This window comes from Carcharodon carcharias, chromosome 18 (genome assembly GCF_017639515.1).
Source record: "Carcharodon carcharias isolate sCarCar2 chromosome 18, sCarCar2.pri, whole genome shotgun sequence".
Classification (NCBI taxonomy): domain Eukaryota; kingdom Metazoa; phylum Chordata; class Chondrichthyes; order Lamniformes; family Lamnidae; genus Carcharodon; species Carcharodon carcharias.
This window is the reverse complement of record NC_054484.1, coordinates 98,554,699-98,581,122: the sequence shown is the minus strand read 5'-3', so window position 1 is coordinate 98,581,122 and position 26,424 is coordinate 98,554,699. Positions and strand designations below refer to the sequence as shown.

General features: G+C 44.4%; 1 protein-coding gene across 1 annotated transcript in view; it reads right to left on the bottom strand.

Moving 5' to 3' along the window:
* The window catches only part of rnaseh2b (ribonuclease H2, subunit B), a 55,946-nt gene that overhangs the window by 24,967 nt on the left and 4,555 nt on the right, over nt 1–26,424 (bottom strand). The window contains exons 2-7 of the mRNA XM_041210675.1: nt 25,538–25,609; nt 16,578–16,685; nt 14,698–14,774; nt 12,323–12,440; nt 11,074–11,138; nt 7,074–7,179 (exon numbers count right to left, since the gene is read on the bottom strand). Of these exons, the coding sequence (XP_041066609.1) occupies nt 7,074–7,179; nt 11,074–11,138; nt 12,323–12,440; nt 14,698–14,774; nt 16,578–16,685; nt 25,538–25,609 (546 nt within the window). The remainder of the gene's footprint in view (nt 1–7,073; nt 7,180–11,073; nt 11,139–12,322; nt 12,441–14,697; nt 14,775–16,577; nt 16,686–25,537; nt 25,610–26,424) is intronic.

Here is a 26,424-nt window from a genome sequence, read left to right as displayed (position 1 = left end):
CCCGGCCCAACCTTATCTTTTTCCATAATTATCCCAAATCTAACTGAGTTATGGTCACTATCTCTAAAATGCTCCCCTATTGATACACCTTCCACCTGCCCGGGCTCATTTCTGAATATTAGGTCCAGAATTGCCTGCTCCCTTGTTGGGCTATGTTCTGGCTTATAAAGTTCTTCTGGATACAACTTAAGAATCTTGCTCCCTCCCTACCTTGCACACTAAAACTATCCCAGTTAATATTTGGGTAGTTAAAATCCCCTACTATTACCACATATTATTCTTACACTTCTCTGAAATTTGTTTGAGGGCCTATAGTACACACCAACAGTTTGTTTGCCCCTTTTGTGTTTTTTTACTTCTACCCATATGATTTCATTTGATGATCCTTCCAGGATATAATTCCTCCTCACTACTATAATTGATTCCTTGATCAATATTGCAATCTCCCTCTTCTATCTCCCTCTCTATCTTGTCTGAATACCCTGTAACCAGGAATGTTGAGCTGCCAATCCTGCCCTTCTTTTAGCCAAGTCTCAGTTATAGCTATGATATCATACTCCCAAATGCCTATCTGTGCTCTCAGCTCGTCTGTCTTATTCCTCAAGCTCCTTGCATTAAAATATATTCCATTTAGCCTTGCTAAACTCACTTCTTTCTTATCTAGCCTATGTTTCCTCTGCTTTCCAGACTCACTCACTAGTGTTTTAAGCCCTAATTCCATCTCAGCTTCTCTCCCCTCTTTACAGGGTCCCATCCCCCTGCCAATTTAGTTTAAATCCGCCCCAACAGCATTAGCAAACCTCCCCGCGAGGCTGTTGGTCCCGTTCCTGTTCAGATGTAACCCGTCCAACTTGTACAGGTCCCAACTCCCCCGAAATGGTCCCAATGCCCCAGGAATCTAAAGCCCTCCCTGCTGCACCATGATCTCCAGCCACACATTCATCTGCTCTATCCTTCTGTTCCTATACTCACTACTGTGTGGCACTGGGCGTAATCCAGAGATTACTACCTTTGAAGTCCTGCTTTTCAATTTCCTACCCAACTCCCTAAAGTCTGCTTGCAGAACCTTATTTCTCTTTCTTCCTATGTCATTGGTCTCAACATGGACCATGACCTCTGGCTGTTCACCCTCCCTCTGCAGCCATTCTGTGGCATCCTTTCCCTAGCACCTGGGAGGCAACATACCATCCTGGAGTCACGTCTATGGCCACAGAAGCACCTGTCTACTCCCCTCACTAACGAATCCCCTACCATTATTACCCTTCCACATTTCTTCCTCCCTTTGAGCAGCTGGACCACCCACAGTGCCATGGCCTTGTCTCTGGTTGGCTTCCACAGAAGAACCGTCACTCTCACCGCTTTCCAAGGCCAAAAAACAGGTTGCGAGTGAGATGCACTCGGGAGATTCCCTCACTACCTGCCTGGTCCTCTCCTTCTGTCAGGCGGTCACTCATTCCCTCTCTGCTTGCATTTCCTTAAGCTGCGGGGTGACCACGTCCTGAACCGTGCTATCCATGAACCTCTCAGCCTCGTGAATGCACCGTAGCGCCCCCCAGCTGCCACTCAAGCTCCAAAGCCCAGAGGTGAGTTGCTCCAGTTGGTCATGGCCATCCAGACCGCCAGGAGCGTCCAGGATTTCCCACATAGCGCAGGATGTGTGAATCATGGTACTGAGCTCCCCAGGCATATTTTAGCTAAATAGAATATGGACCCTTGCATTTATTTTACCCTTAATCCTACTTGAGTATAGACTAGATGCTAGATTCTCTAGATAGACTAGATTCTCTAGGTGCTGCTGACTGCCTGTCCCAGGGTCCTCCTCTCACACTCTCCTCAGGTGTTTGTACTAAGCTGTGGTTAGCAAAGGTCAGCACAATAGGCCTATTGCATTATCTACCTGTCTTTCACCCACATCTGTCAGCATTCCATGTCAGCAGAGGAGCTTCACAGGATGAAGAGCGAGAGTACAGACAGCTATGTTGCCTGGCTGGTGCCAGGGTTCAGGACATCTGCTCAGGGCTAGAGGGGAGTGGGAGGGGGAAGATCCAGTTTTCATGGTCCATGTAAATAGGTAGAACTAGAAAAGAGGTTCTGCAAAGTCAGTATGACTTTGAGAAGCAGGAACTCAAAGGTAATAATCTCTGGATTATTACCTGAGCCACGTGCAAATTGGCATAGGGCAAATAAGATTGGAGAGATAAATGCGTGGCTCAAAGACTGGTGTGGGAGAAGTGGGTTCCGGTTTGTTGGGCATTGGCCTCAGTGCTGGGGAAAGTGGGGGCTGTACCTTTGGGATGGTTTACACCTGAACTGTGCTGGGACGAGTGTCCTCGCAAATCGCATAACTAGGGAAGTAGAGAGGGCTTTAAACTAAACAAGAGGGGTGAAGAATCAAGCTTGGGTAGAGATAGAAATTCAAGATGTAGAGTCAAGATAGGAGAGCAAAATAGTAACATGAGAAATGAGGATCAGAGAATAGCAGGAAGGGTCAGAGAAAAAAACCTAAGAATACATCAACAGTCAAAACTAGATGTTACAACGGTAACGAAAAGACAAAACTGAAGACTCTCTATCTGAACACACGTAGCATTCATAACAAAGTAAATGAATTGATGGCCCATATTGAAGTAAATAAATATGATCTGATAGCAATTACGGAGACGTGACTACAGGACAACAATGATTCGGTCCTTAATTATGAAGAGTACATGACATTCAAGAAGGATCGGAAGCTAGGATAAGGTGGAGGGGTAGCACTGTTAATCAAAGAGGGCATTGGTGCAATAGTTAGAGATGACCTTGGTTTAGGAGATCAGGATGTAGAATTAGTTTGGGTGGAGATGAGGAGTAGGGGTAAAAAGTCATTACTGGGAGTGGGCTACAGCCCCCCTAACAGTAGCCACAGTGTAAGACAAAGTATTCAAGAGAAAATATTGTGTGCTTGTGATAAAGGGACAGTAATAATCATGGGTGATTTTAATCTACAAGCTCAAAAACATTGTGAACCAGTGCACTTGCTCTTTGCTATTCCACTGCCGAATACACCTGCCCTGCATGGGAAAGATCTACTCATGCTAAGAAGATGGATGCCGTTCTGAATGCAAGCTGCCGACTTATCACAGGTTGTTTAAAACCAACAAACACCAACAGCCTATATATCCTGGTGGGTATCGCTCCCTCGATATAAGAAGAATGGTAGCCAGCAAGAAAGAGCGACTCCGTCAACCATCAGATGAGAGGCACCCTCTACATGGTCATATACCTACACCCAGCCGCCTAAAGTCAAGGAAGAGCTTCATGAACAGTGTTGTTCCATTACAATCAACTCCATCTGAAACCCGCATTGCCTTGTGGAAAGACCAGCTCGCCAGTCTTGAACAACGCCCAGCGATGGAAATTCTACTGGATGAAAGCCTTCCCCCAGGAGCTAATTGCAACTGGGCAACCTGGAAGTGCCTTAACAGACTTAGGACTAGTGTAGGTCATTCAAAGGTGTCACTAAGCAAAAGGGGGTATACAACCAGCCCAGCAACTTGTGAATGTGGAACTGAGCCACAGACTATGTAACATCTCCTGCAATGCCTATCGCTAGAGGAAACCTGCACTGTTGCAGATCTTGCTGAATTCAACAACAAGGTGCAAAAATGTGTCCAGTTCTGGCTGGGCCATGTAGACTGTCCTTGGACACGATAAGAAGATCTACACATAAACTGGAAAAATCAGATTGGCAGTAACTGGAAAAATCAGATTGGCAGTAGTAGCTTGGACGAGGAGTTCTTGGAATACTTTCGAGAGAGTTTCTTAGAGTAGCATGTTCTGGAACCAACCAGAGAGCAGGTGACATTAGGCTTGGTATTGTGCAATGTGACAGGATTAATTAATGACCTCAGAGTAAAGGTACCCCTAGGTAGCAGTGACCACAATATGATTGAATTTTACATCCAATTTGAAAGGCAGGATAGTGGGTCTAAGACTAGTATCTTAAACTTAAATAAGGGCAACTATGTGGGGATGAAAGCTGAGCTAGCTGAAGTGAACTGGGAAACTAGGCAAGAGGATAGATCAATAGAGAAGCAGTGGCAGACATTTAAGGGGATGTTTCAGAATATTCAGAATAAATACATTCTTACTATAAAGAAAATTTCTAAGGGTTTGTGGTTAACTAGAGATGTTACGGAAAACATCAAATTTAAGGAAAAAGCTTACAACTTTGCAAAGATGAGTGACAGGACAGATGGACTGGACAGAATATAAAGAATCGCAGAGAATGACTAAAAGGTTAACCAGGAGAAAGAAATTAGAGTATGAGTGGAAGCTAGCTAGAAATGTAAAAACAGATAGCAAGAGTTTCTACAGATACTTTAAAAGGAAAAGAATAAGTAAAGTGAGTGTTGGTCCTCTGGAGAGTGACAGTGGGGAGTTAATAGTAAATAATAAAGAAATAGCAGAAGAACAAATATTTTGCTTCTGTGTTCACTATAGAGGATACAAAAAACATTCCAGTAATAGCTGCAAATCAGGATGTGAATGGGAGAAAGGAACTTGGTGAAATTGAAATCACAAGGGAAATGGTACTGAGCAAATTAATGGAACTGCAGGTTAGCAAGTCTCCGGGTCCCGATGGAATACATCCTAGGGTCTTAATAAAGATGGCTAACGAGGTAGTCAATGTGCAGGTGTTAATTTTCCAAAATTCGCTAGATTCTGGAAAAGTTCCATCAGATTGAAAAGTAGCAAATATAATCCCTCTATTCAAGAAGGGAGGGAGGCAGAAAACAGGAAACTATAGGCCGGTTAGCTTGACGTCTGTCATGGGGAAGTTACTGAAATCGATCATTAAGGAGGTTATAGCTGGGCACTTAGAAGAGCTCAAGGCAATTGGGAAGAGTCAGCATGGTATTGTGAAAGGAAAATCATGTTTAACCAATTTATTGGAGTTTTTTGAAGGAATAACTTGCGCAGTGGATAAAGGGGAGCTTGTAGATGTACTGTACTTGGATTTCCAGAAGGCATTTGATAAGGTAAGGTGCCACATCAAAGATTATTATGGAAAATAAAAGCCCATGGTGTAATGGGTAACATATTAGCATGGATAGGAGATTGGCTGGCTAGCGGAAAGCAGAGAGTATGCATAAATGGGTCTTTTTCTGATTGGCAGGTTGTGACGAGTGGTCTGTACTGGGGCCTCAACTTTTTACATCAAATGACTTAGATGAGGGGAGTGAAGACATGGTAGTTAAATTTGCAGTTGACACAAAGATAGGAATGTATGTTGTGAAGAGCTTGCAGATGGATATAGATAGACTGAATGAATGGGCAAAGATCTGGCAAATGGAGTTTAATGTGGGAAAATGTGAAGTTGTTCATTCTGGAAGGAAGAACAAAAAAGCAGAGTACTACTTAAATGGAGAACTGCTGCATAATTCTGAAGTGCAGAGGGATCTAGGTGTTCTAGTACTTGAGTCACAAAAAGTTAGTATGCAGGTACAGCAAGTAATTGAGAAGGCTAATGGAATGCTACCCTTTATAACAAAAGGGATTGAACACAAAAGTGAGGATGTTATGCTTCCGTTATACAGGGCATTGGTGAGACCACACCTCGAATACTGTGTGCAGCTTTGGTCTCCTTATTTAAGGAACTATGTAAATACACTGGAGGCGGTTCAAAGGAGGTTCACTAGATTGATACCTGGAATGAGTGGGCTGTCCTATGAGGAAAGGTTAAACAGGCTGGGCTTGTTTCCATTGGAGTTCAGAAGATGAAGGATGATTTGATTGAAGTATACAAGATCCTGAATGGTCTTGACAAGGTGGGCATCGAAAGGATGTTTCTTTTTGTGGGTGAGTCCAGAACTAGGGGGCACTGGTTTAAAATTAGGGGTCACCCTTTTAGGACAGAGATGAGGAGAAACTTTTTCTCTGAGGGTTGTGTGTCTTTGGAATTCTCTGCCTCAGAAGATGATGGAGGCAGGGTCATTGGATATTTTTAAAGACAGAGGTAGATAATTTCTTGTTAGGCAAGGGAATCAAAGGTTATCGGGGTTTGATGGGAATGTGGAAATCAAAATGCGAAGATCAGCCATGATCTTATTGAATAGCGGAGCAGGCTGTAGGGGCTGAATGGTCTACCCCTGTTCCTATTTCTTAAGTTCTTATGACTCTTTATGCAGTATTGTCCAACAGAAAACACTGACTAGCCACAGGCACTTTAGCCAAATGCACTTAAGGTAGTAGAAAATGCCTTGCACACATTGCAGGTAAATGTACTGTGCCTGCATATTTACTTAAACATCAACAACCACGCAGTCTCCCTTTCAAAGTGTCGAATTCTGCCATGACTATCAGACAACACATCTCCAAGCAGATTCTGTCTTTCTCTCCAGCAGTTAGAGTTCAGTCTGATTGCTGATAATGTTGTTGCTCACTCCCCACTGCCTCTTTCCCTGCAAAAGATCTGGCCCAGCTGTCGATCCAGACTACCCATCTATTCTCTATCCAACTCCCCCCACCCAATCATGCTGTCCTCTTCCCGCACCCGAGATTCCCCCCCATATACTGTCCACCCAGATCCCCATTCCCTTGTAATCCACCGATCTCCTCTGTCAATCCAGACCCACGCCCATTCTCCACTCCCACATTCCTTCCATAGTGTGGTTCATTGCTACTTGTCCTTTGCCCTATTGGAGCTGTTCATTATTGGTTGTGTTGCTGCCTCCTGCCATCTTGGATTGATTATTGTAATTGGCTGAGTTGATCATGACGACAGCTCCCTTCTCTATACAATGCTGCTGAAGTCCAGCATTTTCACCCATATTCCACACCATTTTAGCAGCCAACCAATAAGCAATAACCAAGAATGTAAAGTACCACAATAAAAAATTGTAACATTCACATGCATACATCATGGGAATATGAGAATTCAGATCACACGCCCAACTGCAGCATCTATCACTCATTGTTTATTTACTGATCAGAAATACAATTAGCTAATTGGCTAATGCACTGCTTTATACCTTAGTCCAACCTAAGAAACAAATTGCATATAAATCAATAATTGTGGAATAGGTACTAACCTTCAGTTACTTCTGTAACTTGTTTATTTCTAATCAGCATACTGGACTGCACACCACCACCTACAGAGAGATTGGTGTTCTTCAACGCTTTGACAGTCTGCTCGGTCTATTTAGAGCAAGAAACACAACCAATCAAAAAATTCTGTTGCTCCACAAAGCAGCGTGTGGACTAACCCAGCAATCAAGTGGATGAAAATGCTCAATTAAACTGTGTAAACTCTATAATCACAGCCTCAACTATAGAAAAAAAACAGGTCTTGCACTTGTATCACATCTGTCATGACCTCAGAATGTCTCAAAGTGTTTTACAACCAATGGAAGTATTTTTGAAGTGTAGTTACTGTTGTAATGTAAGAAATGGAGCAGCCATTTTGCACACAAGGTCCCACAAACAGCAATCAGTTAAATGACCAGATGATCTGTTTCCTTTTTGACTGGGGGATAAATATTGGTCAGGACACCGAGGAGAACTTCCCAGCTCCTCTTCGAAATAGTGCCATGGGATCTTTTACAATCATCTGAGAGAGAAGGCAGTCAGGGTTTCAGCTAAATGCCTCTTCTGAAAGAGGGCTCTGCCAACATTGTGGTATTCCCCCAGTAGTGCACCACAGTGCCAGCCTAGATTATATGCTCAAGTCCCTAGAGTGAGTCTTAAATGCACAATGTTCTGATTCAGAGAGGAAAGTGATACTACAGAGCCATGGCTCAAAAATCAGGTTAATTGAAATTATGGTCAGCAAGCTGAAAGATTTAGTAGTACATAAACTCTTCCAATTTATTACTAATGATTAAATATATATAATTAGGTCAAAATGATTCACAGCATTTTTTACACAATGAAACCAGTGATTCAAATGGGCAAATATGATCATTAAAATTAATTGCAGCAGACTCAGTCCAATGCCCTGTAAGAATATACCAAAATCATTCCTCCATTTCATTCAATCAGATTTCAATTCTCTAATATAACCTAGAGGTTACCGTCAATACATTGCCAATTACATACAAACACAACCAACAGCACCATGAAGCTTAAGGGAGTCACAGAACATACAGGAAGTTAACGTTAAAACAAACCTTTCAAAACAACCAAATTCCTAAGGTTGGTTGTTTTCAGGGAGTCTGATGCCTGCGACTTGCTGATATACAAGGAAGGAGGCATTGTTAGATCTGGTTCTTGGGAATGAGGTGGGCCAAGTGGATCAAGTGTCAGGGAAAAGTGGTCATAGTATCGCAGGTTTTAGGTTAACTATGGAAAAGGGCAAGAAGCAGTCCAGAACAAAAATGCTTAATCAGAGGAGGGCCAATTTCAATGGGGCGAGGGTGGATCTGGCCCAGGTAAATTGGAATCAAAGAGTGGCAGGTTAAACTGTAACAATGATCTACCTTTAAAGGTGAGATAGGTACTATTCAGTTATCTTCCCACAAGGGGGTAAGCTAGTACAACCAAAGCCAGAGCTCCCTGGATGACAAATGAGAGAGAAAGATGAGGCAGAAAAAGGGTGCTTCTGACAGGTGTCAGGTTGAAAATCTCAACCAGGTTGAGAACCTGGCTGAATGTGAAAGGTTCAGAGGGGAAGTGACAAAGGAAATAAGAAAAGCAAAGAGAAGGTATGAGAAGAAACTGGTAGCTAGCATAAAAGGGTGTCCAAAAATCTTCTAAAGACATACAAATAATTAAAGAGCTGTAAGAGAAGGGTGTGGCCAATTAACGATCAGAAAGGGGAATTATGCCTGGAGGCAGAGGACATGGCTGAGGTATTTAACTTTTTGCTGTTTGCCATTGGCATGTGTTGGAAGGATTTGCAAATTGATAATCAACCTGTTTGGCCGTGTTATAAATGCACCTTCCTTGGTCTTCAAGTCCTGGGGTGGGACTTATATTTGGGTGTGCAGAGTACAGTTTCAAAATCTGCAAATGGCGCAAAATTTGGAAGAATTGTGAACTGTGAAGAGGCTAATGATCGACTTCAAGAGGATCTGCCTTTCCCAAGGAAGAAGGTGCCGTCAAAGTCATAAAGTTAATACGTCACCAGCGCTAGATGGGATGTATTCAAGGGTGCTGAGGGGAGTAAGGGTGGAAATTATAGTGGCACTGGCCATAATATTCCAATTCACCTTAGTTACAGGGGTGATACCAGAGGCTTGGAGAATTCTAAAATGTTACACCTTGTTGAAACTAAACCCAGCAAACATATGCCAGTCAGCTTAACCTCTGTGATGGAAAAGCTTTTAAAATGATAAACCAGGACAAAATTAACAGGCACTTGGACAAGAGTGGATTAGTTATGGAAAGATAGCACGGATGTGTTAAAGGCAAATTACATTTAACGAACTGGATTGAATTGTCTGATGAAGTAACAGGGAGGGTTGATGAGGGTAATATAGTTGATATGGTGTACATGGACTTCCAAAAGGCGTTTTATAAAGTGCTACATAATAGGCTTGCCAGCAAAGTTGAAGCTCATGTAATAAAGGTGACAGTAGCAGCATGGACACAAAGCTGGTTGACTGACAGGAAGCAGAGTAATGGTGAATAATTGTTTTTTTGGACTGGAGAAAGTATAGCATTGGATTCCCCAAGAGTCAGTACTAGGACCCCTGATTTTATGGATATATATTAATGACTTATACTTGGGTGTAATGATGTGCTGTGTTACAGATCACTCAGGAAGTCTAAGATGCTGTGGCAAGGTACACTTTTACTTGTATGTTGTAGTCTGGAGCGTTGGATAGTGATGGTAGAGGTTCCAACATTCCTTCCATCACATGGCTGACCAGGAACCTTTCCCAATCTTACCATTTTCCATTAGCATGTGTTGGAAAGATTTGCAAATTGATAATCAACTTGTTGTGTTATGAACACCCCTTTCTTGGCCATCAAGTCTTGGGGTGGGACTCAGATTTGGGTATACAGGGTACAGTTTCAAAATCTGCAGATGGCACAAAATTTGGAGGTACTGTGAACTAAAGGAGGATAGTGATAGACTTCAAGATAGGCTGGTGGACATGTGGAAGATGAAATTTAATGCAGAGTGGGAAGCGATACATTTTGGTATGAATTACAAAGGGAGACAATACAAAATAAAGGGCACAACTCTAAAGGAACAGAGAGACCTGGGGGTATATGTGCATAAATTGTTGATGTTGCAGATGTTGAGAAAATAGTTATAAAGGCATACAGGGCTCTGGGCTTTATAAATACAGGCATAGGTACAAAAGTAAGGAAGTTATGATGAACTTTTATAAACACAGTTACAGCCTCAACTGCAGTACTGCGTCCAATTCTAGCCATCGCACCTTTCTCTTAGGAAAGATGTAAAGGCTTTGAAGAGTGTGCAGGAAAGGTTTATGAGATGGTTCCAGGGATGAGGGACCACAGGAACGTGGATAGATTGGAGAAGTTGGGGTTGTTTTCCTCAGAATAGGTTGATAGGTGCTTTGAAAGCTGTGTTTAAAATCATGAGGAGTCTAGACAGACCACATAGAGAGAAACTGTTTCCATTGGTAGAAGGGTCGAGAAGCAGAAGACACCGATTTGAGGTTAACTGCAAAAGAACTAATGGTGACGTGAGGAAAATCTTCTAAGCGCTTAGTTAGGAATGCACAGACTGAGCATGTGGTGGAGGCAGATTCAATCTTGGCTTTTTGAAGGGAACTGGATAATTATCTGAAGAGAGGAAATTTGCAGGGTTACTGAGAAAGGGCTGGGGAGTGGGACCGGCTGAGTTGTTCTTGCACAGAGCAAGCATGGACACAATGGGCTGAATGGCCTCCTTCTGTGCTGCAACAACGTTATTATTTTATATGCTAAGACCAGCGAAATGCCCCACCATTGAAGTCATCGGAAAGCAAAATCAGCTGAAGCACTATTGAGTGGGGGAGGCTTGGTCAGTTTTGGCCCTCACCAAAAGTTGAAAGTTCCACGTTAAGTCCGTGAAAATTGTTTTGCATGTGACCATTTTTATGGAAAGTAAACATTTCTTATTGAATACGTTACCTTTTTCTTTAGCCACACCAGGGTTTTCTCTCTACTGTATTTATAAAACTTCTGATTACCAATTTCTGGGGGGAAGAAAGGAAACGAGGCCATAAATGAAATAGTAACCACCTATTATGACCAATAGAAGACTTCTGAAAGTATGAAAGGGAATTCAATACTGCAATTTGAGGCCGATTGACTGAAATCAAGCAAGTCCAGGGTAAAACTTGTTGCACTCAGTGCAGGGCTCAACATCAGCAGGTACCTGCTTGTGTTCAGCGCCCACATAGTCCTTGTGGTCACAGGGGAACAACTGTCCATCGACAGATAGCTCTCGTCCATGTCACATTGTTCCACGACTCTCTCGCTGTTTGAGATCAGCATTCGGATTTTTCCTCCACCTCATAGCATCAGAGATGCCAACAGCAGGCTAGGTTGGTCTCAGTGTCCATAGTGGAAGTGGAAGGGTTCCATAAGCCATAGTGAACAGCCAAGTAGGCAATGGCATCAGGAAATGGTTCCAAGTCATTGTCTATATTTCCAACACAATTAGAAGTTGCATTTATGTAGCATCTTTCATGACCTGGGGATACTTTACAGCATTTACTTTTGAAATGCAGTTAGTATTGTAGCTTAGGGAAAATTGTAGCCAATTTACATACAGAAAAATGTCCACTCTGTTTTAGTGATGTTTCTGGAGGGATAAGTATTGGCCAGAACATCGGGGAAAAACTCCCCTGCTCAGGCCAGAAAAGGCCTCGGTTTAACATTTCATCTAGACCTCCATCAGTGAAGCGCTCCCTCAGTATTGCACTGGAGTGTCAGCTGAATTCTCTGAGGTGGGGTTTGAGCCACAATGTCTGCGTCAGAGGCAAGGGGCAACCACTAAACCAGGCTGCCACCCTAAAATGGCTTTCTGATACAGCATCACATGTACACCACATGCCCCCAACTGCATGGTCATCTGGGCTTGAATCACAAATATATGAACGGAATCCAGGAATGCTTAGAAGGGCCACAGCATTTTGAAAGCTTCAGGAATTTACAAATCTCACAAAGGAACTTTTAACCCTTGATCAAAGGGACCAGGATTCAAATTCAGGTCAAAGCAGTTCAGTCCCAGAGATAAACCTTTTACCAAGCTTAACAAAGGCAGCATTAGAACCAGAAATAAGCTGACGCCTCCCATTATAAAATAACCTCTAACGTTGTGGGAGAGAGAGCGGGTTAGAAATTCACAAGCAGTTCTTGGGTTCCAATGCTGTACCTTTTTCATCAGTGAGGTGATGGAGTGATTGCAAAGTCCTCGTACAATTCAGTATGCTGCTGCATCTGGGAAAATCTTCATCCTTTATTACTTGATCCACTGGCTGAAACTTTCCTTGCTGGGAAAGGGAGAAGTTTTAAGAAGCTATAGGTGACAAAATTATTAAACAAATCAACAATTTTGGCCAGAGATTATTAGTTACTGACATTGAATTTCCACCAATTGTGGAAATGTGTATTTTTTGGCATCGTTGATTTCATTTTCAGCACTGTTTTAGCCCTGCGTGGTTTCCAGCAGATACTGGAATAATCTAGTGCAGGGATCTCCCAGCCTTCTCGCCTTGAGCTGCATTGCCATGTACCATTGAACCTTGGGGGGCAAATGCGCACATTAATTATATATCCTCTTTCACATTGATTTGTATGTATATAAAGGCTTGCTGTTCAAATCTCGGGTTTATCCAACAAAGAAACACAGGAACAAGGTATAGACCATTCAGCCCCTCAAAGCCCTTAATACCTTTATCCTTCAGCATTCCCTTGAATAAGGAAGTTTGTGGGGTGAGAAGGTTAAGGGATAAGTTAATGAAGAGTTTAAGATGACTAAAAGGAGTCAACAGAGCAGATAGAGAGAAACTATTTCCTCTGGTGAGTGAGTCCAGAAGAGGGTATAAACTTTTAAGAACTAGGCCATTTAGGGATGATGTCAGGAAGCACTTCTTCACACAATGGGTAGTGGAAAACACTAGCACCCTACCCAAAAAAAAAAACTGGTGAGGCTGGATCAATTCAAAACTTCAAAAGTTAGATTGATAGATTTTCTTTATGTAATGATATTAAGGAATATGGAACCAGGCTGGGTAAATGGATTTAAGATACAAATCAGCTTTAATGCAACTCAATGGCAGAACATATCTGAATGGCCGATTCCTTTTCTCATATTCATCCTAATATTTGAATGCCTTCATGGCCTCACACAGTCCTATCTCTGTAACCTCCTTTGGTTTACAACCCATTGAGTTCCCCCAATTCTTGTACATCCTCCAATTCCTTCACCTCAATATTGGGGACCATGCCTTCAGCTCTGGATTCCCTTCCTAATCTTCCTCTCTTCCTTTAAGAGAGTGCTTAAAACCTACCTCTTTGGTCACCTGTTCTAATGCCCGTTAGACAAGTTTTGGTTTCACAGACAGATTTTTGGTCACTCAGAGAATCAAGGGATTATGGGGAGTGGGTAGGAAAACAGAGTTGAAGCCCAAGATCAGCCATGATTATGTTGAATAGTGAAGCAGGTTCAGCATGCTATATTAAAAGCAAAAAACGGCAGATGCTGGAAATCCAAAACAAAAACAAAAATACCTGGAAAAACTCAGCAGGTCTGGCAGCATCTGCGGAGAGGAACACAGTTAACGTTTCAAGTCCGTATGACTCTTCAACAGAACTAAGTAAAAATAGAAGAGAGGTGAAATATAAGCTGGTTTAAGGTGGGGGGGGGTAGTTGGGACAAGTAGAGCTGGATAGAGGGCCAGTGATAGATGGAAATAACCTAAAGATGTCACAGACAGAAGGACAAAGAGGTGTTGAAGGTGGTGATATTATCTAAGGAATGTGCTAATTAAGGGTAGAAAGCAGGACAAGCAAGGTACAGAAAGCCCTAGTGGGGGTGTGGTGGGGGGAAGGAATCAAAAAAGGCTAAAAGGTAGAGATAAAACAATGGATGGAAATACATTTAAAAATAATGGAAATAGGTGGGAAAAGAAAAATCTATATAAATTATTGGAAAGGGGGGGGAGGAGTCACAAAGGGGGTGGGGATGGAGGAGAGAGTCTCCTGAGTTCAACAATTTTAGATCATGAACTCTCTCCTCCATCCCCACCCCCTTTCCGATCCCCCCCACTTTTCCCAATAATTTATATATATTTTTCTTTTCCCACCTATTTCCATTATTTTTAAATGTATTTCCATCCATTGTTTTATCTCTACCTTTTAGCCTTTTTCGATTCCTTCCCCGCACAGTTTACCACAGTCTCTACCTCAGATTGGCCAGTGCTACCATTAGAATTGCTAACTTGTCAGTGCCTGGGTCTCAGTTGTTATCGTTATTGCAGCAGGTTTTCTGCCACCCATGTTTTTAGCCAGAGTATCTGGTAAAAACCGCGACAAGAGGGATGAATTTGTACCTCTGGGGAGGCCTTTATATGGCAGGGCTGCCTTTTTAAAGCAGTCTTGCTGTCAGTGATAAACCTTTGGCAATAGAGTCAGCCTGGGTAGAAGGAATGAATGTCATGCTAAACCTAGATTAATTCAGTCAATTCAAAATTTTGAATTCAATCCCGTGCAAAGTAAGCATCCACTGTACGAAAACATATGACTCACCTTTTCACTGGCCTGAATAAGGTATGGCAGTACCAAAAACAATGGATCCAGGGGGGTAACAAACAGAAGCCTTCCATCTTAAAAAAGAGGGAATAGGAATTAAGAAAAGCAGCTGGTCACAACTTTAACAAGAAAAAAACTAGATCTTTTTTGAAAAAACCAACACTTGAGGTTATGCCACCTGACTGGTTGGAGGCTGAGAGCTGCTCCTTTGCAACACCTAGATGAACACCTCACCCTGCCTACAAGAAATGGCTCAACGCTCCACTGCCCCATGCTGCCTTAGAATATGAACAACGGCAATAAATTCAAGCTCCCATTCCACAGATTTCAGCACATAATTTAAGCGGATGCTCGTGTGCTGTACTGAGGGAGTGCATCACTGTCAAAAGTGGATGAGGTTATAAACCTGCCAGATGGCTGTAAGAGATTCAGGACAGGGAAGATCTCTCAGTGTCCAGGACAACATCCCTCAATTAACACCACCGAAAGCAAATTATCTGGTCATTCATGTTATTACTGTTTGTGGAACTTTTAAAAAAAAAATCAATTCTCGAGATTAGGCATTGCTGGCAAAGCTCACATTTATTGTCCATCCTTAGTTGCCCTGACAACTGAGTGGTTTTCTGTACTACTTCAGAGGGCAGTGAAGTGTCCACCATATGGCTGCAGGTCTGGAGTCACATGTATGCCAGGTTTCCTTCCCAAAGTGCATTACACTAAGTCCCTGTTTTAAGTTGCCCCATTTTAACTTGTTCCACTTTAATGTCGTGGATATAAAGGGGCCGATATATGCACTTAGCGTTGGGATTTCCATTTTAGTGTTGTCTTGAGCTGGCATCATGCGACCCCAAACAGCATCATTTTGGAGCAGCCCTCCCACTCGCTGCGCCTGCCCATCCTGCTTCCTGAACCTCCCCCTCTTGCTGCCCCTCTCCCACTTGATGTTTCTCTCCTCGACCCTCCCACTTGTAGCTCCTCTCGCTCCCTCCCTCCCTCTTGCTGCCCCTCTCCCGCTTGCCGTTTCTCTCCTCGACCCTCCCACTTGTAGCTCCTCTCGCTCTCTCCCTCCCTCTTGCTGCCCCTCTCCCGCTTGCCGTTTCTCTTCTCGACCCTCCCACTTGTAGCTCCTCTCGCTCCCTCCCTCCCTCTTGCTGCCCCTCTCCCAAGCCTTTGTTCATGGTGAAGATGCGGGAGAGGGAAGCACCAAGTGAGAGGGAATGGGCAAGGGAAACGATGAGTGGTCAGGTCGGTGAGCTAGAATCAAGTAGAAACAGCTTGCATGTTCCTTTTATATTTTAAAATTTATATTATTTCAATTATTGCTTAATTTACAAATGGAAGAATTTAGGAATGTACAGAATGTAATGTGCAGACAATTAGCTTCTCTTGTGGAAAATACGAAATACAAAAAAGGAACTTAATAATCCTACTGATTATCCAGGAAAGCCTGTAAACCATCGAAAGCCACAAATGCATCAGGGAGTTAATAATGCACATGGAACTTGGCACTTCAGAGTCCATTATCACAACCAGATAATCATCACAAATGCTGTGAACATAAGTTGTCAGGATTGCTTTGGTAATGTGTAAACTACACAATAATGGCATGCCAATGTTGTCTGTCACAAAGGGAGATACAGTCACTGGTCCAGACATTGCTCTATTGTGGAACCTGGGCACACCTTTGAAATGATGGGACTCTATGAGTCACAAAGATTTCAGTGTCCAGTTAGCATTAATATTGCAAGAGGAAAAAATCAGTATGCACAAATTAGTGTAACAATTTTTCTAACAAGTACCTCATGTCACCGTTTAATCAGTATCACAAACCAGTAATACCAAAAATACTCAAATTACCAGAGGAAGGGGATACTCACCATACTGAACAGCCTGACCGATAAACCAAGATCGGTACTCTTCATCAAAAGCCTTCACTTCATATACCTGAGTCGCACCACTATTAAAAAAGTACAAAGTAGCAGTGCCTGTAAGAGAGAGAGATAAATTAATTTATACAAGCCTATTTTACAATTTTACACAATGGTACATATGATTGGAATAATCAATTTTACTGTACAGTAATTCAACCTACAAACAGTTTTAAGATAACTCCCCTCTTTTTATTTTGTTACTCGAGGAGGTTTTTTTCCAATTAGAGAGTTGTTACCATCTGGAATATGCTGCCTGAAAGGGTAGTGGAAGCAAATTCAATAGTAACTTCCAAAAGGGTGGTTCATGACATAACCTTCAAAGTCAGAGCCAGGCCATTCAGATAAGTTAGATAGCACTGCTTCCCACAAACAAAAATGGAATTACCTGGAAAAACTCAGCAGGTCTGGCAGCATCGGCGGAGAAGAAAACAGTTGATGTTTCGAGTCCTCATGACCCTTCCACAGAACTGATTTTGTTGAAGGGTCATGAACAGGTTCTGTTGAAGGGTCATGAACAGGTTCTGTTGAAGGGTCATGAGGACTCGAAACGTCAACTCTTTTCTTCTCCGCCGATGCTGCCAGACCTGCTGAGTTTTTCCAGGTAATTCTGTTTTTGCTTTGGATTTCCAGCATCCGCAGTTTATTGTTTTTATCACTGCTTCCCAAAAAGATTGGTAGAAGTGTGGAGCTCTCTCATCATAAGCAGCAGATGATAGTTTAATTTATAATGTTGAGATTGTTATGACTTGGCAGATGTGTGCCAGGCAGACCCAAATCCACAAGGGAAATTTAGTTCCTCGGTCACAACTGTTTGCAATTTGTATTTATTGCGCGAAGACTGAGCACTGAAATCAGGAGTAATGAGTCGACTGAGACCTTCAGGGCAGGATTTTGAGGTTGTCAGATGGGCACGGTGGGCAGGCCCAGGAGTGACCACGAAACGGTCCACCACCTGCAATCGGGCTCATTAAGGCCTTACCAACGTGAAAAGTGTCTCCGCACTGGCCGTAAAGGGTCGAGTGGGGGGGGGGGTCCTGTCAGCCACCGGGTCTAATGGTGACCCTGCAGCCGGTTTGCTAACAGCCCAGGCAGCCGGTGGAAGTCTACCACGGAGGGGCATGTGTTCAGCGTTCGCAATGGACCTGAGTGCAGCTGGACACAGCAGGCCAGAGGGCAGGTCGGGTGGGCACTCGGCCACCTGCTTTTCCGATGAGTGCCTCTCCGTCCTCCTGGAGGAGGCGGCTGCCAGGAGGGGCACCTTTGTCCCCAGAGATGGGAGGTGGAGGCCACCGCACCTCAAAAAGAGGGCACGGGAGGAGGTGGCAGTGCTGGTCAGCTGCCATGGTGTGATGTGGCGCTCCTGGGTGCAGTGCCAGAAACGCTTCAATGACCTGCTGCACTCAGGAAGGGTGAGTACCATGGTGGCATGGGTCAGCGTGCAGAAGTGTTAAGGTGTGGCTGTTCCTCCGTGAGCCTCAGGGGTGCTAGAGTCTGAACGCCAACTGTCAATGATGCCAGAGCTGGCCAAGGGGCTGAGCGCTGGCTGCTTGGACTGAGTGCCTTGCAGCTCAAGGGCCACGACTCGGAAGGGCCCTGCAAGGTGCTCCTCGGCTGGGGTTGCCCAGGCTGCAGTGGTGCTGCAGGTAGAGAGTGGACTAATCAATGCTCCTCTGTTGTTTCAGAAGAAGACGGCCCATTACAATATTGAAAGCTCGTAGACCGACGGAGGCCCTGCTAACCTCCTAATCCTAACCAGATACAAGAAAGACGCCCTGGAGCTCGAGAGCTGGTGCGCTCCCCGTGCGGGTGTGCCAGAAGAAGGTAAGAGAACAGTGCACAGAGGTGAGACTTTAGGTTTGTGCAACCATTCTAGTGCAGTGCCTTCATTGATGTGAGCCTCAAACCTGGAGTCCCCATTGATCACTGAAAGATGATGGCACCATGATGCAGATCACCGTTGTCTCACCAGGGTACCTGGCATGCACAGTGGCAGTGTGATGACCTTTTAGGTTCGCCAGCAGACATGTGCTCTGCAGGTCCCGAAGGGCCACCCCTGACACCGGAGGACCACCAAGCTTCTGTTGCACCTCTGTCATAATCGCTTTCTGAACCAGGCACCAGTACAGATACCAGCACCTCGGTGGGCATTAGATCGGCGGCTAGTATGTCCTGCACATTAGTGGGGGCACTTCACAATCACATGAGGTACTGGCGCAAGCAGAGGTGCCCAGGGCATCGGCAGTCAGAGAACGGCTAGGGGCCAGGACGATGCTCAGTCGAAGGCTGATGCTGAGCTTGAGTCGTCCATTAGGTGGCAGATGCTGAATGTCCAGTGGGATGTGTGGGAGGATCTGGTGGAGATCCATGAGGGTCTGCATGCCATAGTCTCCGTTGTGGAGGAGTCCATGTGGAGTGTGAGCACTGCGTTGACCCTCATGGTCAAGCACACTGCCTCCTCCATGGACAGAGTGGCGACTCTCATGGAGGGGCAGCTCCAGGGACAGAATCAGGGGTTCCTGGGGATGAGCTCGGACCTGCAATCCCTCACACAGGCAATGACATCAGATGGTCAGTGTCAGTGTGGGAGATGTGTGCCACCCAGTATCTCAGCTAGGTGCCCGTCCATCAATGGTGAGCAAGGAGGTCCAGAGTGACCTCACATTGGCACACGAGTTGCTTGTAGTCTCTGTGGGCTCCCCTCTGGATGATGGCAGCAGCTCCTCCACTCCTCTGCCAGTGACCGTGGCATCTGATGAAGCTACAGTGATTGGGGAGATGCCAGCAGGGCCACCACAGGCTCCACTGGCCACAGGACGACCGCCAAGGTCATCAAGGCCAACAGGACAGCAGACTTCCTCCAATGCTGATGCCAGCGACAGGGGGGCACCAAGACGTAGTACTCAAAAACTAAGTTAAAGGCACCATGAATACAAGAGGCACAGGTCACGGGTGATTTTATGTTCATTTATCTTTATTTTATCTATACTGGTCTGGGAATGAAGACCAGAGAAGTTTATGCAAATAGTTTTGAAGTATGACACAGCCGATGGTAAAGGCTGAGTTGCTCAAATCCCAGAGGGAAACTTGAAACAACTGTCAAAATCCATTTTTGCAATTTGTATGTTTGGAGATGCAGGCTTTGAATTCAGCAGTAATAAGACCACCTGGTCCCAAGAGGTTTTTATAAAACTAAATTAAACATTTATTAATACAAGAAAGATTGTAAACACATACATATGTCTACAAAATTACTACTACTATAACTACAAAAATCTCCTAATTAATCTCAGTTACACCCCTGTTAAGGCAACAGTAAATCTTACAGGTTTAAAGAGACACCTGACAAAGCAAAACCTGGACAGTCGCATTCAAAATGAGTTTCTTTCAGCTCTGGGTCCTTGCAAACAGCAGCTTGAGGCTCTCACACTTATTGGATCTTAAAATGCCTCTACCTTACCCACAATCCTCTTTCTCTTTATACATATCTTTCTCTTTGAATGTAAATTTTCCATTGTATCACTAGACTTTTAACGTTACCTCCTCTAACAATAACATTCATTCATCCCACCAATTCTATTATTGCTGAAAAATATAAACACATTGCTTGGCGTCTTCTAGCTAGGAGCAACATTTCACCCATTCTTTTGAATGGTTAATTTAAAAATGCAAATTTCCCCCTTGACACCTATGTTTCTAAACTTCCTCATGATTACCTAATTATCATTTCAAAACTACTTCTTTCCATACATCAAAGTCTCTAGACCAGCTAACTTTAATCCAATTAAGACACACACACACACAGGCACAGACACCACTAAACTCTATTTTAAAAAATAATTTCCAATAACATTATAGACATTAATCTCTTCATGACAGGGGCTTTGAACTTTATTGCATAGGCACTGAGTGTTCTTTGTGTTCAAATGAAAGGGTTCTTTCAGACATCCGGGATGGAAGTGGCAGCCCTGGAGGCCTGACAGTTGAAGCTGATCTTTGGTAGCCTAGTTGAAGGAGCGTCGGATCAAAGCATCCCTGGTGTCCCTGCCTTCAAGGTTACCGAGGTCTGCCTCCACGCCCTCAGTATTCTCCTCACCGTGATCCTCTCTGGACTAACTACAGGACTCATCATCTGTGGCCTGTGCAGCAGTGTCAACATCCTCCCCCTTTGCCAGTGCCAGATTGTGGAGAGCGCAGCATGTAACCACTACCAGTGACACCCGCTCTGGGGGGTATTGTCATGCTCCCCCTGAACAGTCCAGGCATCAGAAGCGCATCTTGAGAAGACCTATGGTCCTCTCTACCATCACCCTTGTGGAGGCATGGCTCCTATTGTAACGCTGCTCTGCCCCAGTTCTTGGATAGCTGAGTGGCATCATGAGCCACCTCGTCAACAGATAGCCCTCGTCACCCAGTAGCAATCCACCCATATGGGCTGGAGCACTGAAGAGCCCCGGCACCTGGGAGTGTCTGAGCACGTAAGCGTCATGGGAGCTGCCAGGGTACCTTGCACAGACTTGCAGAATCTGCATCCTGTGGTCACACACTACCTGTATGTGAATGGAGTCCTCCCTTCCTGTTAAAGAAGGCACCCGGCTGACCCGCTGTCGATGGCACCTTGGACGGGGGAACCCAGTAATCACTGCAAAGCCCCTGGCTTTCTCAGCCTGGCTGGCCTCATCTGTACAGTAAAGATTAAAGGTCAGTACCCACCTGAACAGAGCTTCTGACACCAGCTTGACACAACTATGGACAGCTAATTGGGAGACTCCACACAGATCCCCCAGAGCACTGGAAAGAGCTGGAGGCATAGAAGTTGAGGGCCACTGTGACCTTCAGAGACACTGGCCTGGGTGTCCACCCACACAGTCGGAGCTGATCTCAGGGCCGATCCTCTGACAGATGGAGATCACCCTCCTCTTGAGAGGCGGAGTCTCCTTCGGCACTATACCTCAGACATATTGAGGTAGCTGCTTCGCCGCCTATAAAGCCTGGCAGCAGGATAGTGGCGTCTTCTGAGACCCGTTCCGCCTTGGACTTCCTGCTGGCCCTGCGCCCCTTGTGCCTGCACCTCACCTCCAACAGGTCCCTCTCCTGGAAGCTGCATTGGGACACCTGGCCTCCTCTCCCTTCTGCCCCTCTCTTCCTCGGAGGAGGAGGTGCCACCAGCAGAGACCACAATCCCCATTACCAGGGTAACGGAAGGCTGTCTGATACCTGGAAGGGTCCACACGGTCTGAATCCTCCGGGGGCCTTAGAGACTCCAATAAATCCTGAAATGAAGCCTGGAAATGTAAAGAATGAAGCCCCGAACAGAGATGAAATTGCCAAGTATCAAAAAAGCCACCAGCAACACTGGAAATGCTGCTGACCCTTTTTATCCTGCCCTTGGTTGAGGTTTTCGAAAATGTCAGCTGGCCGCCTGCCCGTTTTGCCAGTGTGACGAGTACGAAATCGCATTGGCAATGAAAAATTGCTGTCACTTGGACTGATAATAGCCTTATGTGGCCTTTAATTAATGGCGGGCATGGTTCAGGCATCCGTGCGTACACGCTGAGAGAAATATCGTGCAAGTGCTCCCCCAACATCATCGCGTGCTATTTTACGCCCAATCCGGTCGGGCGCACACCCACCCACAGGACCTAAAATTGTGCCCTTTAGAGTTTTAAAGTTTTAAATTAAAATATTTAACAAAAGAAAAGTTGTCAAACACGTACATAAGATTCCAGTTGCTTAACACTATAGTAAATACTAAAATTCCTACCTAACCTGGCTCCCAAATACAGCCCTTTGTAAGGCAACAGTCCCAAAACAGATTTTAAAGTTGGAAAGACAGGCCAGCAGTTATCACCTTTAAGGGCTGGATTTAGCAGACTCATGCAGACATGGTTGGAGGCTGTTTTGCAAGCTTCTGCTAGATGTCACTTGGCCTCTCCCAACATAGCCTTTCATTCTCCCTTATATACATTTTCTCCCTTTTTAACTTGTATATTTCTTTGTCCCATATGTCTTTGAAAATGTAACTTCCCATAATATAAAACTTTTCATGGTGCTGGGAAAAATAAACACACTGCTTGGCCTAGCTTATCTGGCTAGATGTAAACATCCTACCATCTCTTTGAAATTCAAACTGCTCCGACTTATTTAAAGATGCAAATCCTCCTCACACCTTATGTTCTAAGACTTCAGCCATGTTTATGTATTTAGCATTTCAGACCCTTCTCTACCTAACTTCTTTTGATACTTCCAAACCTCCAGACCAGCTGTCTCCAATTCAATTATATCCCACACACACAGAAATTACCCAAACCCCACTATTAATCTACTTTTACAATAAATCACAATAATATTATGAAATTCATACACTTTCGTAACAAGATCAACAGATTTGTTAGTTAAAGGTATTAAGGATATGGAGCTAGAAAAACAGAGTTAACGTTTCAGGTTGTTGATCTTTCATCAAATGCCCAGCATCTTCAATTTTTTGCTTTTATAGTGGATGCAATTAGGATACATAATCTTACCAAATGGCAGGTCAGGATCAAAGGGCTGAATGGCCTTCTCCTGTTCCTATAAAGGTACTGCACAATTCTTTTCCTTTTCTGTGCAGCTATCTATATTTAATTAACATCTATATTCTAATTCTTTCTACATTCAATTAACAATCCAAACTACCAATCTGCCCCTGTAAGTGCAGCAGACCTGGCCTACTGTGCTTTTAAACATTCAATGGTGCCACCTTTAATGCCAGCACAGAATGGGCAAATTCAACAGAAAATGGGCTTCAATGACAATGGAAGAGATTTAATTGTGTAAAAGAGATTGGAATTGTTCATGAAGCACAGGGGAAACATAGTGCAAGATCTAAGTGCAAAAGGTTAAATCTCTCTCCCCTCCCATCCCAGCACTTATATAAGCAATCAGGCTTTCATACCATGAGACCAATCAATTAAATAGCCAGCTTTCAGTGAAGCCTGAAGATATCTTTGTTCCACTTGAATTTCATTTTAAAAGTCTTACCTTAAAAATCTCAGTTCCCTTGGTAGTGTCAGTCCTTACATAACTATGTTGAGCTGTTTACGCAACAAATATGGAGGTCTTGTGGCACAGTGGGTGATGTCCCGGCCTCTGAGTCAGAAGCTCCAGGTTCACGTCTCACTCCAGGGTTTGGCAGCCAAGGAAGGTGTGTTAATAAATGCGGCCAAACAGGTTGATCCTTCCAACATACACCAATGGCAGGAGGTAAGAGCAGGAGAGATGCCTGGTCAGCCATGTCATGGAAAGAAAATTGGTGCCCCCACCACCAGTAAGCATAGCTCCGGACTACAATATGCATGCAAAAGTGTGTGTTGCCAGAGCAGCTCTATCTCCTTAGGGAGCCGGTTGGCTCAGTTAGCTGGATTGCCAGTGTGGACCAGATTAGTGCCAACAGCACAGGGTTCGATCCCCGGCCGGGCTGGAGTGGGTTCGGGACCTGCCTCCTTGCCCTACCTGCGGTGGAGGTTGTGGCGCTGTGGGTTAGACTTCCCTTTGGGCAGAGAGCTGAAGAAGATATCACAAATATGTTTTGCGAATAGAAGCATTTGATGGGAAGCTAGATAAACACGTGGCAGATAGAAATCAAAGGATAAATTGTCAGGGTTAGACAAAGAGGGTCTGGAAGAAAGCTGTGTAGAGCATGAACATCAGCAAGGACCTGGTCGGCTGATTGGCCCACTTTGTGCCATAAATTCTCTGTAATGATGGCTTATTAGGAACAGGAGTTGGAGGAGGCAGTGGCATAGTGACTAGTAATCCAGAAATGCAGGGTAAAGCTCTGGGAACCCAGGCTCGAATCCCATGGCAGATGGTGGAATTTGAATTAAATAAAAATCTGGAATTAAAAGTCTGATGATGGCTGTGAAACCATTGTCGATTGTTGTAAAAACCCATCTGGTTCATTAATGTCCTTTAGGAAGGAATCCTGCTCTCCTTACTTGGTCTGGCTCCCATGTGATGCAACGTGGCTGACTCTTAAATGCCCTCCGAACAAGGGCAATTAGAGATGGGCAATAAATGCTGGCTTAGCCAGCGACGCCCACATCCCATGAATGAATAATAAAAGGCCATTCAGACCCTTGCACTTGCTCCACCAATTGCTTAGATCATTGCAGATTTGCAACTCAACTCCATTTACTCACTTTGGTTTAATTTCTCTCAATATCCTTACCTAACAAAAGAACTCTCAATCTCAGTTTTGAAAGATACAATTGTCCCCCAGCAACCACAGCCTTTTGGAGAATAGAGTTCTTTCCAAGTGTAGTCACTGTTGAAATGCAGGTAGCTGACAATGCTGTAATACACTGGCTACTAATATGTTTCACTACATGCCCAACACTGCATTACACTGCAAATGCTCTATGGCTAGGGTTCTGTATTTGTAGGAAATAACTTATCATTCATCTGCCTCAATGACAACAGCAGCAGTGTGTACCATCAACAAGATGCACTGCAGGGATTTACCAAGGCTCCTGAGACAGCACCTTCCAAACCCATGACCACTATCACCTAGAAGGACAAGGGCAGCTAATACATGGGAACACCCCACCTGGAAGTTCCCCTCCAAGCCACTCCCCATCCTGCCTTGGAAATATATCGCTGTTCCTTCACTATCGTTAGGTCAAAATCCTGGAACCCCCTTCTCAACAGCACTGTGGGTGTACCTACACCACATGGACTGCAGCGGTTCAAGAAGGCAGCTCACCATCACCTTCTCAAGGACAACTAGGGATGGGCAATAAATGCTGGCCCAGCCAGCGAAGCCCACATCCTGTGGATGAATACAAAAAGATGAATTTGGTGTCTTTCATACTAATAAACGATTACCCGTATGTATGTGAAGCCTGATCACACTGTACTGATCTACTTGCCTGTTTTGGGATTACGTAGTCTGGTAAAAACAGGCCCGCAGTCAGCCTTCTCTGGTGCATGAACGGCAGACTCTGAAACAGAAAAGATAAGGTAGAAAAAGCAAATCTAAATCAATCAGCTATACAGAGCAAGGTTCTGTTGACAACACCACCCTCAGGCTGTGGCCTCACCTCAGAAAAGTGAGCAGATCTCTGATGTCGACTGGTCAGCATGCTCAACTTATCTTTCCGCACATGAAAAACTGGGATGTGGCCTTGTCGGAGACCGGATCTCTATTGCCACTTGTGTTGCTGCAAGGCAATTTGGAGTGTACCTCAACGAGGCAATTCTGTAACTCAGGAAACTACCTGGCGCACTGAAGTTCGCCTGAGGTATGGGGCGCACCTCCTGCAGGGCACCCCACACTGTTCCTGAAATTACAGTATAAATCCACCACCACAAACTTGCATTTACTTAGCAACTTTAGCACAGTAAAATGTACCATGGTGCTTCACAGGAGCGCAATCAGACAAAATATGACACCAACTCACACTAAAAAATTAGGGCAGGTGACCCAAAGCTTGGTCAAAGAGGTGGGCTTTAAGGGGCATCTTAAAAGTGGAGAGAGAGAGAAAGAGAGAGGAAGAAAGGTGGAGAGGTTTAGGGAGGGAATTCCAGACCTTCAGCTGCTGAAAGCACCACCACCAATGGTGCAGCAAGAAAACAGAACTTTGATGTATGAAAGATCTAAAAACTTATCCAAAGGATGTCATAGAAACCTCTGGACTGTGAAGGCCACTTGTAGAAGAAAGCACTGCAGTTAGTCTTATGGGGTCTGATCCCAAGCCCTGGGCAATGAAAGAGTGCAAAGGAGATTTACTAAACTGGTACCAGGGATGAGGGGCCT